Below are 14,605 nucleotides of genomic sequence, written 5' to 3'. Positions count from 1 at the left end.
AAATGAAAGTTTCAGAGAGCCTTTCAAACAGGGTTTTTTGTTCCAGCAGGTAATAATGTGGATATAAAAAACTATTAAGGTATTGCATTAATTACTTCTAGAATGTAGCTGAAGTAACATTAGGGAGAGAGTGCAGTGAGCCAAGCAAAAACATTTCCCAGATTCTCTAGGTATACAGATAAAATATCCAGTAGTTCTGGGCATTTTCTGCCATTTAACTTTTTATTGCCTTGTGTTGTGATAATCAGAAGTGTTTCATACTATTGCATAAATTTAATTTCTGGTATATTTTCATATATTTTGATTTTTAAAAGGAAGAAAAAAGGTGGTGTTTTTTTCTTACCTGTAAAACAGTAATATAGACAACTGCTTGGTAATTTCTGTAATCCTGAATAGGAGAATTTTTATAAGCTTTTTTACTGAATTTGCTTGATGCTTAAACAGTATTAGTTTTATTCCATTCACCAAATAATCATGAGTTTGCTTTGATCTTCAGTGACTGAGCTGATGTGAGTCAGGGATTGCCCTTCTTGAAGCCTGCTTCTATGTCAAGGCCTTGTCAATAACTTCACCTGAATTTCTGATTGTCAGTGGCACCAGATTATATTACATTTACCTTTTCTGGCTCTAAAATGAAGTTAGCAGTATTGTCTGGTCATTGTTGTGTAGGAGGAAAAGAATTCAAGAAAACTTCTAACACCGTGAGCTTCACCTGATTCTGTCAGATTCCTGAACACCAATGGCAACTGATTCACTGACCTGGCCAAATGTGTTGCAATTCCTTCTTGCTTCCAGTTCTTCCAGATCTTTCCAGTTAGATCAGCTTACAGCTATGTTCTTTAGTGCTAGGAGCAAATGTTTTGACCTTTTGTTCAGAGAGAATTTATCTTAGCTGAGTTCCATGGGGTGGGAGGGAAGAAGAAAGACATAGAGACAAAGGGGAGTATGTTTCAGTAATTGAAGGAATTTTGTTTCCTATTTATTATAGGTGGGGAAGCACTTCTTGAGATTAGCAGAAGAGGAGGATGAAGAACTTAACAACTGCAGTGCAGTTGACTGGTTCATCCTTGCTGCTAAGCAAGGTCGAAGAGAGGCTGTCAAACTCTTGCGTAAATGCCTGGCAGACAGAAGAGGTATGGGTTCTCTGAGGCATCCTGCTTCCAATTCCCACATTATCTGAAATAATATTGTACTTATTTGAACTCTGAAAAGTTCAAATGATCATGGCAAAATTGCGTGAATAGTTGCTAACAGACTGCTCCGACAGGTAATTTAAAGAGCACTAATTACCAACACTGCTTATTAAAGCATTTTATTAGTTATTTGCTTGAATTTCTTTATGAAATCCATGCGTGTTCTGCTCATCCTCACCTTTCATGGAAGCTTCTTTTCTTTGACTCTGAAGAGCATAAATAACCACACACCAGCTACATATCTGCTGTTTCATGCTTTTGCCCCTCTCCAACCTCTCTTCTAATTGGTCTTGTTCACTGTCTTTTCTCACTTTAACATTCTTGTCTTCCTCCATGCTACTTCCCATGCTTGGAATGGTCTCTTCTCACCCACCAACTATATGAACTCTTACAAGGGGAAAAAAGCCCCAACAAAGCAAAAAAGAAGAACAACTTTTACTCAGTTCTTGGTGCCTTTGCATGTCACCCATGCCTATCAGCATTACCTTTTGCCTGATCCACTGTGCTTCAAAAGTTGAAGCAAGACATAGTATAATGCATGTCTTGCACAGCTTTGAAGTACAATTTAAACCTAAGCAATGTGATTAGATTTTGATAAGCAATGGACATAGAAGGCATTTGAGTAATTTACTTAGGTGGTCAGAATGTGACTGAAACTTGAGAAGTTTCAGACTAAACTGTGAAAAATTGTGAGCAAATCTATCTAATCTGTTTCTGCATGGGTGTGGGATAAGTGTGTAATGTATTTTTTCTTTTCTTGAGGCATAACTTCTGAGAATGAGGAAGAAGTGAAAAAGTTATCATCTGAAACTGACTTGGAGAGAGCTGTGCGAAAAGCTGCCTTGGTCATGTATTGGAAATTAAATCCGAAGAAGAAGAAGCAATTAGAGGTTTCTGAACTGCTGGAGAATGTTGGGCAAGTTGACAATGAAGGTTTGTTCAAGAACTGATTTATGGTACTGATAAAATACAGACCTATGGGCACAGTACAGCTAGAAACCTAAAGGGCTTTATGATCAGGAATGAGATAATAGTAAGTGTACAATCTTAAGATTGTACTTAATGTAACTCTCTCAATGACTAGCCCTCTTTTAATAACTATGCTCTCTGGACCAACACTTGCTGTAGGTCATGGGTCAGTTAAACACTTGTTTAAGTGACCATATATTTAAAATGTCTTTATTTAGCACTCACTGTCCTTGGAAAATAGGTATTTTATGGCTTTGATTTTTTTTTTCCCTCTAACAGTCATCCTGGTGATACCTCACTAGATGTTTCAATTTACAGATTCAGTCTTCAAGACATTCTGCCACTATAGCACTAAATGTTAGCTGTTTCTTTTTCTAGTGCAGTAAAAGGAATATAGAAAACTATATAGTCACTTGCTATCTGTTTTTATGTAAGTTTGTCTTCTCCCTCCTTTGAGGAGTTACCATTCCTCAGATGTTGCAGTTACTGGTTGATCACTTTAACTGACTGCTTTGACTTTCATACACTTCTTTTATTGAAACAGATGGTGAGAAGCAGCCTGGCCCGGTCCCTAAGTCCGTGCAGAAGCAGAGAAGGATGCTGGAGCGATTAGTGAACAGTGAATGTGAGTGCATGCTGCTGCTTTCAGTTTTAGTTTCTAGTTTGCTTTGGTAAACAATTTTGTGCTGGCAGACTAAGAATGTATAGAAAGTTTGGATTGCAGTAAACTGATAGTGTCAGTTTATTCTGTGTGGAAAACCAATAACTGATCTGCATGTGACCTCACAGAAGATATCACCATTACAGTCAACTACTACAGGGAGTTTGCATGTCATTTGTTATTTTTATATTCTTGCCCTTTCAGCACGCAAAAGTCTGTTCAGCAAAGAAGATTTTAATTTTCAATATTTTTTTTTAGTTCTAACTGCAGTAAGTTTTCTGATTACAGTGAGGGAATGAATTATGCACCAATTTAGTGCAGGCAGATCCTTCATTCTATTTGACTTGCTTTCATTTGTTCTTCCCTTATAATTAATATTTGTCTTTTCATATTTGTTCAATGAATGATTTAGGAAAGATGCACCAAGGTACTTATTTCATGATTTACAGCAGCTTAGTTCATGTATTGCAAAGAATTAAACCCCTTAACACACACAGGGTCAGATTTGTAGACCTAAGTCTGTGAGTTTTGTAAGGTTTGGTGGTGTGTGGGGATTGGAAATGAAAGTTTTCCTTAGTCTAGCATAACTAAGAAATGCTGATGTGCTTTTGGGCTTTTAGGAGGATGGTCAAAGAAAATGAATTATCAATCACTACAATGCAGCATGTGTAGTTTTACAAGAACAGTATTTAACATAAGGTTCAATTATTCATTGTCAGGAAAACCTCAGTTTCTTGAAATGTACCAAGTCATATGGAGCAGTTCATGTGCAGTGTAGATCAGTACTTGAAGAGCACTTTTAAATGTCAAAAAGCATATTATTTACTAATACATCTGTAGATAAGATTATGTGAAACTAAAATATCATACATGGAATAGGAAGTCAAATCTGGAGGTTTGCAGGTTTAAACTCCTTGAAAGATTAGATTTACATTTCATGAGGTAAATTTGGCCTTTACCTTCAAGGATTGTTCGTTACACAAGTGACTTGAAAAATAGCATTCCTGAGTGGAGTATTTTAGTTTTCATTAGCTTTGACAGAAGTAAAAGAGGAGCAGGGGCACATGCCTGTGTATGAATAAGGGATTAAGGGATGTGAGAAACAATATTTTGGAAAGCAAGCTTGTGGTCCAGTCAAACCTTCTGTGAGACTATGTCAGCTGTTTTTATGACTTGGCTGCCACTTCTGGCAAGCTAGAAACAGTCCTTCAAGGACAGCACTGAGTTTCATTGTCCAGTCATTTTATCATAATGCAAATGTATTTGGGTTCGTTTGAGCTATGTTGCATTGGGGTTCTTTCCATCCCTTTAGGTGAACTGGCTTATGCTGCTACTGAATGACTGCACAGCAAGTCATTTTATTCTGGATTTTTCAGTAATTCAGAGAGCTATCAGAAAAGGAACTGGCAAACATGATTTTTTGTTTTTTTAAGCCTTAAATTGCAGAAAAAATAGCAGGGCAGTAAATGAACCCATACGTAAGTGTAGGCAGAAGTGGATGTTAATATTTTTCTTTTCCTAGGGTGGATGGGGGGAGGCAGGGGAATTTGTCAGAACCAAATTGAAAAAAATCTATGAATAATAAAATAGAATCTACAAAATATGTTTTTTATATCAATTTAAGAGGCACTTAGGTGACAAAATACTAATGACATTTTAAAATGAAAAGTTTCAAACACTTAAAGTAGGAGTTAAGCTGTTACTTCTTCTCTAGAAAGCTTTTACCTTTTCATGGAGGAATAAGAAAGCTGTTACTCTCCATCATTTACTCCTCTGACTCAGAGTTTCTTCATTTACCTTTCCAGAAGGAGATTCTTCTTTCATTGTTAGTACATTGGCAATACTTGGAAGATAATTTTTAAGCTAGATATGTGTTTGCAGATACCTGATCTGGGTTGTCCTTAATGAAGGCATAAACAGAAAATTAGAGGTGACATTGTCAATGGGCAGTTGTTGCGTGCCTGAGAGGGTGCGTGTCATTGCAACTATACATAGTAAGTTAATAACTCCTTCCTTCTCAGGATGTCACATGATCCTGTAAAAGTGCTGTTAAGGTATTTTTACATGTTCTAACATGTCTGCTTGGCAGTTCTACACAAATAAGACTATTCCAGCACTGTATATTTTTTCCCAATAAGGCAGTAAATTTAGATCACACCTTTTGTGTTAGGCTTAGTCTGAAGCCCACCAAGACAGCCAAAGAGTCTCACAGATTTCTTGATGAAAGTGAAGTTGCCTTACACTCTGTGAATAATAGGAATAGTTAGCAAAAATAAATCCTTTCTTGTTTCTTGGGAGGCATGCCAGATGGTATTTTGTGGGACTTAAGGGTTCATGCATGGAGGTGGGGGAGTGGTAAAAAGTCCAAGCCAAAGGCAGCATCCATATTGTGAGATTAAACCAAAAGATAGATTGTAAAATGCTGATTTTCTGTTGAATTCTTAACATTCCTCTTCCTCTAGTATGTATCTTGAGACAAGTACTTTGTTCTATATCTCCAGTGTTCTCAGTATTAAATACTGAGCTATTTATGTGTTGCTTCTATAAATGTAGCATGTTTAAATTAAAAATCTTCTGGGCCCAAACCCATTAATGCTCTGATTTTGAATTTGATGAAGTAGTTATCTGTCTCTTTAAAATCTCAAACTAGTAAGCAGGCCAGCTTTCATATCTTTGCATCAGCTAACTAGTTAAATTTACCGTGTAGGAGATGTGTTACAGACTTTTGTCATTCAATTCTTTCATTTATACAGCAATGTAATTTGATTTAGTTTATGGAAAAACTAAATTGCCGTTAATTATTCTACTTTACAAACTGCATCAAGCTTGTCTGCCACAGAAACTAGTTAATCGATGCTAATGTAGAGAATTGGGTGCAAAGAGTTTGAATCAGTGCTCAAACAAAATAATCATCTTTTGTCCTGCTGTTTCCCTAGAGTTTTCAGTAGTAACCTCATGCCTCCCTTATGCTCACAGGAGTGGATAAGAATCTTCCAGGGCAGAGGGATGAATTTTGACTCTTTGTAAACTGAGCAAGGTCTGTTTTGTTGCTGGTAGCTGTTTTAGATACACTTAGACACTTAATACAGTTCCGAGGAGGCCCTTGTATAGCCACATAGTATATTAAATTAATATACTCTAAGTAATATATATTTAGTCTCATAGATGTAATAATCTAATATTTACCATAATTATACGTCTGTAACTTCTGAACTCAGAAAAATAACTGTTAAATGACAAATTATAAGTCAGTGTTTCAGTTGATGACATAAAAATAATTCATTACTGCTTCTGTACAAGTCTTTCTTTCCAAGGCAGCTGTTGAATATTTCTCTGAAGCAGATACAATAGTTTATGATTTAAAACTGTGAACTATTTCAGTAGTCTTTTTTTTCCTTTGGAATACTTGCAGATAAGCTACATTCATTCACTCTGTTATGCTATTTATTAGTATAATAAACTTACCTGATGATCTGACAAGATGTAGAGTATTATATATAATGCTGGCACAAGGAGATAGTTTTCAGCAGAGATCTCAGGGCAAGTTGCAAGGTAAGCCTGTGTTGTCAGTAGTTCAGTTTTTGTAGACTAGTTTCTGGCAGGAAAGAAAATTAATATTCCAGGTAATAATTAATACAGTGTTGTGATAAAATTTATTCCAAATTTTCATTTTATCTTTTTAGCTAAAAAATTCATTGCTTTGGATGACTTTGTTGAAATTACCAAGAAGTATGCAAAGGGAATCATCCCATCTAACCTGATTATGCAGGAAGAAGAAGATGATGAGCTGGCAGGGAAGAGTCCTGAAGAATTACCCCTACGACTGAAGGTAAAAAGGCAGTATGGAACAGGTTATGTTGAATGGCCTCTTAAACATTGCAGACAAAACAGGAGTGACTTGCACTTCTCTCTCAATACTGATGTTTAGTCTGTATAGATCAGTACAAGAATTGTTGCTGTAACTTCTTTTTGGACTTGACCTCATATATATGTTTCAAGTTTAGTATATATGAGTCATGTATTTAAAAGAAAGTGACAACAATTTTCCCTGTAAGAGATCAATCTATCTTCATTATATCTTCAGTGAGGATTAAAATGTACCTGTCATCACTGCCCTATTTTTATTATGAATGATGTTATATGCTTCATATCTTTCTAATTCAAATAGGGGTGCAAGCAGGTGGGAAAAATTATCCATAGCATGAAAAGGTTCTGTTATGACTGAATTGAAAAACGATGAACCTTGCTGCTTCTACACTGATACTTCTCTACACAGTGAAAGAAGGGAAAAATAAGGTGCATGCCTTCAATACTGGCATAAATTTTAGGTGAGGTAGGGGGTGTGTGGCCGCTGACCTGACATTTTTTGCTGCAATTTTGTTTGTCCATTATCATATTGCAGAGGTGGGGGGAAAAAAGGGAGAGTGAAAGGTGACACTCTTGACAAGCTTTTGCATGGCTAATTGTCTGATAGAGATGCTTTTATGAAGAACAGAGATGCCTTCACAAATAAAGAAGCTTTTGCCCAAATCACTGGGGCATGTGTTGTCCCAGTTCATCACAGTGCCACAGGTATTTGCTGGAAAATTCTTGGCTTTTCCCCTTGAACTAATAAAATTAAAAGATCTGGGAAAACATAGAAACTGTTATTTTAAGGGGGAAGGAGGATTGATTGCAGCATCTAATGTCCTTATGTAATATTTGAATGTGTGTTTGAAAAATCCAGTACCTTTTAATTGCTCTTTTGTAAAGTGTATGGTTGGTTATAGGGAGAATGTTCAATCCAGCAGTTTCTCTGTTGTCCAGTGACTGTGTTGGAAAATGCCACATAAAATAGGTAGAATTTTAAGATCCTCTACAGCTACTGTTGTGAAGTTAAAAGAATCTGTAAATGTGTAGTAATTGAGTTTAACATACTTCTGCTGCTTCCAAAATAGGTTTTGACAGCTGCATCCCTAGATGCTTGTGAAGGATTGTTTAAAGATAAAACCACAGCTGTAAAGACTTCCTGTATGTGTATATGAATCATAGGCACTACTTCCTGCAGTGTATATGGATGTATATACATATAGAATGTATAGCATAATCCTTGCAGAATGTGGCAGTTACACACTTTAAAGTATAGTACTTGGAGCTCAAGTAATGACTTAGATAGTGCAGGGCTGTAGCCATGTAGTTTATCTTCAGTATGAAGTTAGCAGAGCAGAATATTTGACTAGGAAGCCATTTAATTATATGTGTCAAAGGTAATGAAATACATCTTGCCTGAAATCAAAATTGGCTCTGAGCTTCGTCTGACTGAGTTAATCAAAATGGAGCTAATAATCTCAGACACAATAATCTTATTTTATTGGCAACATTGATCTGATATATAAATCTCTCCATGTTAGCTGAGGTTAGACAACTGGCTGCTACTGCTTCAGCTCAGAATGTCTGTGATGTAAAGATACAAAACTGCTCTTTAATAAAATGCTTCTTTCTCTTTTTCCAGGTTGTAAAATATCCACTTCATGCCATTATGGAAATTAAAGAATACCTTATAGATATTGCATCAAAGGCAGGAATGCATTGGCTGTCTACCATTGTTCCAACACACCATATCAATGCTCTCATCTTTTTCTTCATCATCAGTAATCTGACAATTGATTTTTTTGCCTTCATTATTCCATTAGTCATATTCTATTTGTCCTTCATTTCTATGGTGATTTGCACACTGAAAGTTTTTCAGGACAGTAAGGCTTGGGAAAACTTCCGTGCTTTGACTGACTTACTGCTTCGTTTTGAACCAAACCTAGATGTTGAGCAAGCTGAGGTGAACTTTGGATGGAATCACTTAGAACCGTACATTTATTTTTTACTATCAGTATTCTTTGTTATTTTTTCCTTCCCTATAGCAAGCAAAGACTGTATACCATGCTCAGAGTTAGCTACTGTCTCAGTTTTCTTCACAGTGACAAGTTACATGAGTTTAAGCACGTGTGCAGAACCTTACACAAGAAGAGCATTAATGACTGAGATAGCTGCTGGTTGCTTATCCCTACTGCAGGTATTACCTGGGAATTTTGGCTACTTGAAATTCTTAGGTAAAACCTTCTTTACAGTGCCTGTAGGCCATTTCTTTGTGATCAATGTAAGCATCCCATGCCTTCTGTTTTTGTACTTGTTCTATCTTTTCTTTAGAATGGCCCAACTACGGAATTTTAAAGGCACCTACTGCTACCTGGTCCCATATCTGGTGTGCTTTATGTGGTGTGAACTCTCTGTGGTCATTCTGCAGGAGTCCTCTGGCATTGGGCTCGTTCGTGCATCCATCGGATACTTCCTGTTCCTCTTTGCACTCCCAGTGCTGGGTGTAGGCATTGCACTGATGTGTCTTGTCCACTTTATTAAGTGGTTTTTGTCTTTGGAGCTCATGAAAATTGTAGTGACCCTGGTTTTGTGTGCTGTTCCTTTGCTCTTTCGATGGTGGACAAAGGTTAACTTATCTGTAGTTGAAGTGGTTAAATCGCTCACTCGAAGCTCAATTGTGAAACTCATCCTGGTGTGGATTACAGCTGTAGTGCTGTTCTGTTGGTTCTATGTGTATCGATCTGAAGGAATGAAAGTTTACAATTCCACGCTGACATGGAATCAGTATGGTTTCCTCTGTGGACCCCGGGCCTGGAAGGAGACTAACATGGCACGTACTCAGATTTTGTGCAGTCACCTGGAAGGACACCGAGTGACATGGACTGGGCGGTTCAAATACGTGCGCGTGACAGAAATCGACAACAGTGCAGAATCTGCAATAAATATGCTTCCATTTTTTATTGGCGATTGGATGAGATGCTTGTATGGTGAAACCTACCCTCTTTGTGATCCCAAAAATGTTACACTGGAGGAGGAAGAATTGTGTCGTCTGAAGTTTTTGACAAAGCATAAATGCCACATGAAAATGTTTGATCGGTACAAATTCGAAATAACTGTGGGCATGCCTTTCAGTAGTAAAAATGGAAGCAAGCCTATAGAGGAGGATGATATAACCAAAGATATTGTGCTGAAGGCAAGCAATGAGTTTAAAAAAGTGTTGCTGAACTTGAGGCAAGGGAGTATAATTGAATTCAGCACAATTCTGGAGGGTCGTCTTGGCAGTAAATGGCCTGTCTTTGAACTGAAAGCAATCACTTGCTTGAATTGCATGTCTAAACTCCTACCTGCAGGGAGGCACGTGAAAATAGAGCAGGACTGGAGGAGCACAGTGCATAAAGCCATTAAATTTGCTTTTGATTTTTTCTTCTTCCCATTCCTGTCAGCTGCATAATGTGCTCACATATTATTTTGGTGGTATTTTCAGTGTCCACTGCATTTACACTACAAAAGGTTTGGCTTCTTAAGAGAAAAGAAAAAAAAACCAGCAAAAATCTACCATGCTGTAGCAATGCTCAAAAAGTATGCTAATATAGAGCACTGGTTGAGTTTTGCAAGTGTACACACTGTATCCTGACCTTAAGCCCTGTATGACTGAAGTAATATATAGTACTTTAATATTACAAACTAATGCAGGGGATCACTGCTGACTAATTGCATGGAAACTGTTTTGTCTGAAATGGATATATTGCCTGTGGTACAACACTAGATGCATTCACTTGCTCAATGTTAAAAGCACTTTACTCTTTTAAGTATTCATTTTGTGCACATTTGTATTTCCACAGGTATGGTTTAGAATAGGTAGCTGACAACAGCTTTTGTTGCATTTATTGCTTGTATTTATTTGGTGTTTTCTAGAGAAAAGTGATCTTGGAGTCAGTACCTGTTAGTGATATTTGCGTGCAGCAATCACTGTTTCACTATTTGTCCAGAAGATAGTGACCACTGTTTTTTGAAGGGGCACAACATTTCACACCCCAGCAAGGTTTTATGAAGTCCCCAGGCTTCTACTTTGCATTAAATATTGTGTATTAAATTTGCTATTTGTTCTGATTGGTTACACTAAGGTATAGTCCATGCTGGTGTGTGAAAGGCAAATACCAAGGCTGGTATTGAGATGGTACCAGTAATGGACAAGCTACAGCAACTGAAAATATCCCTAAAAGTCTATAGTGGAAATGGAAATAGAATTTTTGTTTAATTGTATTTTGCAAATAAACATGAAGTACAAACTTGAATTAAATGGGTACAACATTTGTTCATTATGCTTTGATGTTGTGACCAGTTTGTGTTGTGCTGATAGCAGCTTTCACTGAAAAGTATGATTTAGAATGTTTAAAATACTCTGGTGTGAGATACTTGAAGTTGCACTTGATGATTTTGAAGCCAGCAGTAGAATCTGGTGTGCCATGTGAAGTTTTTGTAGCTGTGCAGTCTACACATAGTGCTTCCCCCTGCTTTTGTTGTGACTTTGGACCTTTTCTGGCTACTGTGGCTGCACGTCACAGATACATCCTGCCATTTCCCTCACTCCTCCACTGAGCTGGCTTTAGATTCATTTTGCCTTTGTGTGTCAGTGATCACCAGGACCAGGGGGAAGTACTAGCAATGAAAACCTGATAGAGAAGGGGAAGCTTCTGGGGACAATGAGGCAATGGCTGCAGAGCTGCGTTTGGGAGGGAGACTGCCAAAGGCACCTGCAGGTGTGCTGCCGGTGCCCACGGCAGAAGCCCCAGAGTCCATCAGAAAATCTATGAAGTAATCTTTTCTTCAGGGTGCTTCTAGCTTTGAAAATTTTCTAACTATATCTGTTTCAACCTAGGGAAAAGGAATAAGATAGCAAGTAAATGCAAATTTTGACAGCTTCCCTTACCCAGGCCCATTTTGACTGGAAATAAGTCAAACTTAGGCCTTTTTCCTCCTTTTCAGAACATCCATAGGCTCTTTAGATACCCAAACATTCTTCCTAGCTCTGAAATCTAAGCACAAAAGATTTTAATTTTTAGAACTTTTTTCCCCTTACATACACAAAATTGTGAAACTTCTATCTTTGTTAGGAAGAAAAAGGCAACAGTCTTGGGATTCAAAACTAATGTTAAAATTTCTCCTTTTAGCTTTTACTCTTTGTATGGATGTCAACTTAGTGACTTACTATGGTACATTTTGAAGGAGTTGTTACATGTCCTGAAAATGAAAAAGTGACTCAAGTCAGATACAGGAAGTTTTGCAGGAGGAGAGTGAGTACTTGATTTCTTTGGAATGAGTTGCTTTTTACGAGACAAAAGGCTTAATCTTGTTACCTCAGTTCCCATCTGTATCATAATAACTCTGAAACTTGTATTTCAGCCTTTTTTGCAGAAGTGTTAGAGGATATTGGCATATAACTGCTACTAAATATGCAAACTTAGAATTATTAGCTAAAAATCTCTGGTTGCTCAGAGGGGGAGAGCTCCTTCAAAAATACTCATATCAATATGGGTCAGATTCAAAGTTAAACAATTACCCTTTATGCACTTACATAAATAAAAGAAAAACCCAAAGCCAAACTCTGAATTATCTAGATCATAGGAAAAATAATTAATGTGCCCTGTAGTGATGGATTGATGGGGATACTTGTATTTTTCAAGTGCCTCTTTACAGCACAGGTGGGAAATTTTGCACAGTAGCACATTGAAGGTCATTTTCCATATGTTTTCAATTCTTCAGTGCAACCACAAGGGACAGAGGAAGAAAATTTTACTGCAAGACATTTAAAAATGCCTTTTAATGCTAGTTCTTAAGTGTTTCTCCTTGTTGCTTTTAAATTTTTATGGAAAAAGAGAATATGTTAATGGTAACATGATGGATTAGGTACCCCATTGTCTTATCAGTCTAGTATTCAGTGTTCTGAAACCTTTACCAAAAAAATCTTTTCTTTCTAAAGTGTGTCTTAGCTGACAAGCACAAAATTGCTGGAATTTAATAATCAAGGTGTTTTTGCAAAGGGTGCCTGTATTTACTTTGCATCTTGCGAGCAAACAGAGTACAAAATAACTTTGTTCCATTCCTGCTACAGCTCTGTATTTCAAACTAGTCCATCTTCTAGGTTGGAATCTGGCAGCTGCTGTTAATTATTCAATTAGTCCTACATTTATTATTTTCTTACTCAGTTTTCAATATACGATGAATTATAAACAGTTCCAAAGGCAGGTGCCCTTTCTCTAGGCTGGTAATTCAGTATTTTGAATTAGTATTAATTAATGGAAGAGGAGGATATTACATGGCTATTGACAGTTCTAAATTAGGTTCAGCTGTTCTTCTGTAAGTTCAGTTTTAGCATTTAGTATATACAGAATTTAGAAAAAATATTCATTTGAATTTCATCTTCAATGTAACATGAAAAAGTACTGTTTGTTCTCCAAACTGGTACATTCTTCCATAAGCACAGAAAAACAGCACAACACATACAGATACTCTGAGTAACTTAAGAGCCCACTCTGTAATGACTAACAGCATCTTGCAGGAGGCAAGAATGCAGAGTTTTGCCCTGTTCTCCCAGAGAAAAAAATTGGTAGATCTGTAGGAATTAAGATGTGGTTTTCTTTCTTATAACTAATGGATCTTTTAAGTTCCATAAAATAGCTGTTATTAACTGGAAAAATGTTGCATTTTTTTTTTTAACACAGGGTAACATGTATGTTGCCCAAAGATGCTGTGGCTGCCCTATCCTTGGAGGTATTTAAGGCCAGGCCGGATGGGGCTCTGACCAATCCGGTGTAGTGGAAGGTGTCCTGGCCATGGCAGAGGGGTTGACAGTCCCTTCCAACCCAAACCATTCTGTGTTTCTGTTTTACTGTTGGGGTAGTGTAGTGCTTTCTTATATTCTTACACTGAGCTGCTCATCTGCCTTCTGGCTTCTCTATTTCCACTGAAAAAGGCAAAAGAAGTTTCAGATAGTGAACACCTTTTCAGCACTTTTGAAACCCATTGCAGCCTCTCAGGGTAAGGCTCACACCCAGTAAAGCTGAAGGAGGTTGAAAAGCTGTGCTCCATCCTCAGCTTCACAGCTGTAATTGTTTGAACAGCAGATGGATATGAAGGAAAACCAACAACTGTGTCAATGAGTTAGAAATATATTAATTCATGCAGCAAAAATTAGGTGCAATTTGCCAGCTTGTAAGGAGGTAACATACCTGTTCTGGTACCAACATATAAACAAGTGTGTGCAGATAGGATTCCTGGGAACCAAACACCAAATCACATCACTGTTTATATGCATTAAGATGGTTCATTTATTTTCATATTATTACTCAAAAGCTTTAATTACCTTTTACTCTAGAAAAAGAAATCATTAGTAACCTGCAGTTCCTCTTATAAATCATAGCCTGATGTAGAAAAGATGAGTCACCTTTCCCTTAAGGATGGATGTTAAGCACTGAGAAAATTTGTGGTTTCCTCCCGTCTATCTAAGCTTCAATTTCAAGTTTTGAAGCAGACCAGAAACATAGAAACACTGCTTATTGCCTTTAAAAAATACTTTACATGAGTATGGAAGAAAATTGGGTATGTATCTGCCCACTGACAGCTACATGAAGCAGCTTCTCTAAGGCTGGAGCTTCACAACACAAATTTCAGCATTTTCATCTAACAAAAGTTTTCATTTAAATCTGTACAAGAAGCAATGATTTTTATTGTACATCATGATCTGAGTGCTAAGTTAGTTGGGGTTTCCTCTGGGCTGAACTGCTGCTGATGAAGCTGAGGATCTTTGCAATCCTTCTGAAAAATGTGTGTGTGTGCATACATGGGGAGCAGTGAGATGATTAAAAGAGCACTGAGCAGGTGAGTTCCTCGTTCTTGTCAGCCACACAGGGCAGGGTTTCCTCCTGCTAGTGGA

General features: G+C 37.3%; 1 protein-coding gene across 2 annotated transcripts in view; it reads left to right on the top strand.

The window, feature by feature from the left end:
- Positions 1 to 10,994, top strand: part of WFS1 (wolframin ER transmembrane glycoprotein) — a 33,310-nt gene extending 22,316 nt beyond the window's left edge. For both annotated transcript variants that reach the window (XM_005517851.3, XM_014263198.2), the window contains exons 4-8: positions 989 to 1,133; positions 1,956 to 2,126; positions 2,707 to 2,787; positions 6,507 to 6,652; positions 8,315 to 10,994. In XM_005517851.3, coding sequence (XP_005517908.1) covers positions 989 to 1,133; positions 1,956 to 2,126; positions 2,707 to 2,787; positions 6,507 to 6,652; positions 8,315 to 10,123 — 2,352 coding nt within the window. In that variant the 3' untranslated portion in view covers positions 10,124 to 10,994. The remainder of the gene's footprint in view (positions 1 to 988; positions 1,134 to 1,955; positions 2,127 to 2,706; positions 2,788 to 6,506; positions 6,653 to 8,314) is intronic.
- Positions 10,995 to 14,605: the final 3,611 nt, after the last annotated feature.

The sequence above is a fragment of the Pseudopodoces humilis genome, chromosome 6, assembly GCF_049639895.1.
Source record: "Pseudopodoces humilis isolate 2021_Gansu_Grassland_sample_001 chromosome 6, ASM4963989v1, whole genome shotgun sequence".
In the NCBI taxonomy this organism is placed as follows: Eukaryota; Metazoa; Chordata; class Aves; order Passeriformes; family Paridae; genus Pseudopodoces; species Pseudopodoces humilis.
This window is presented reverse-complemented; position numbering and strand designations above follow the sequence as displayed.